The 1,141-nt window shown below is 30.1% G+C and overlaps 1 protein-coding gene across 1 annotated transcript in view; it reads left to right on the forward strand.

The window, feature by feature from the left end:
• LOC106876188 (uncharacterized) overlaps window positions 1-1,141 on the forward strand; it is a 46,189-nt gene that overhangs the window by 13,478 nt on the left and 31,570 nt on the right. Inside the window, exons 4-5 of the mRNA XM_052976827.1 lie at window positions 365-419; window positions 761-812. Coding sequence (XP_052832787.1) covers window positions 365-419; window positions 761-812 — 107 coding nt within the window. The remainder of the gene's footprint in view (window positions 1-364; window positions 420-760; window positions 813-1,141) is intronic.

The raw sequence follows: 1,141 nt of genomic DNA on the forward strand, positions 1-1,141 counted from the left end.
TATATATATAGATAGATAGATAGATAGATAGATATAGATATATACATACATATGTGTATGTATAAATATGTATATATATATGCATGTATATATATGTGTTATTTATTATATTATATTATTTATTATATAATAAATTATATTATATATATATATAATACATACAAACATACATACATATATATATATATATATATATATATATATATGCATACATATACAAGGTGGCAGGGTATATATATATTTTCTAACTTTTGCAAATGGACGCAGGCCTTTCGCGATCCTTTTGAAACCATGAATTTTTCAGTAACCCCTCGTATATATTTTAAACAATATGGAGACACCCATATTATCAATATTTTTACAGTTGGTCACACAGTATAATTATTTGGATATTCGGTCATTGTAAGCAGATCACTGCTGTATGACCAACTGTAAAATTGAATGAAAAAACTTTGATGATGTACCTGTCGCCTTATTCCTTTTAATTACTTGAAATCTACAATCCTGATATTATTCATGAAGCAGAGAAACGAACTGGAAGTTATCGATCGGAAGAATTACAGCGAAGTTGTTAATACTTCGCTATCATTGACACTTAGTACTACCTGATGTGTATGTGTGTGTATACAGTAATCCTTCGACTACCGCAGGGGTTTCGTTCCAAAACTCATCGCGGAAAGGGAGAATCCGCGATGTAGAAACATTACTGTACTGTATATTTATTATTATTATTTTTATAATTTGTATATATTTATTTTAGTATAAATGCAAAACAACTCCACACACTCGCCTACAGTTTCATTTTCCATACAGTATGTACAATTCTTTGTTTACTGATTTATGGTACACTACGGATTTTCTTTTAATATATCTTAATTATTGTGCTTAATATATTTTAATTCATACAGTGCAGTATTGTACAGTATCTTCATTTATTAATTTATTAATTATTTGGCGCGAAAATGCTTATTTTGCCACAGAAATAATTAAAATCTAAAAGAACGTAAATACCTATCGGCTGCACAAACCTGCGCTACAATGAGGACGTGATAGGTGAACTGCAATATGGCACATGACTCCTCTGTGTGTGTGTGTGTATGTGTGTGTGTGTGTGTGTGTGTGTGTGTGTGTGTGTGTGTGT

Source organism: Octopus bimaculoides, chromosome 25, assembly GCF_001194135.2.
Source record: "Octopus bimaculoides isolate UCB-OBI-ISO-001 chromosome 25, ASM119413v2, whole genome shotgun sequence".
Taxonomy (NCBI): domain Eukaryota; kingdom Metazoa; phylum Mollusca; class Cephalopoda; order Octopoda; family Octopodidae; genus Octopus; species Octopus bimaculoides.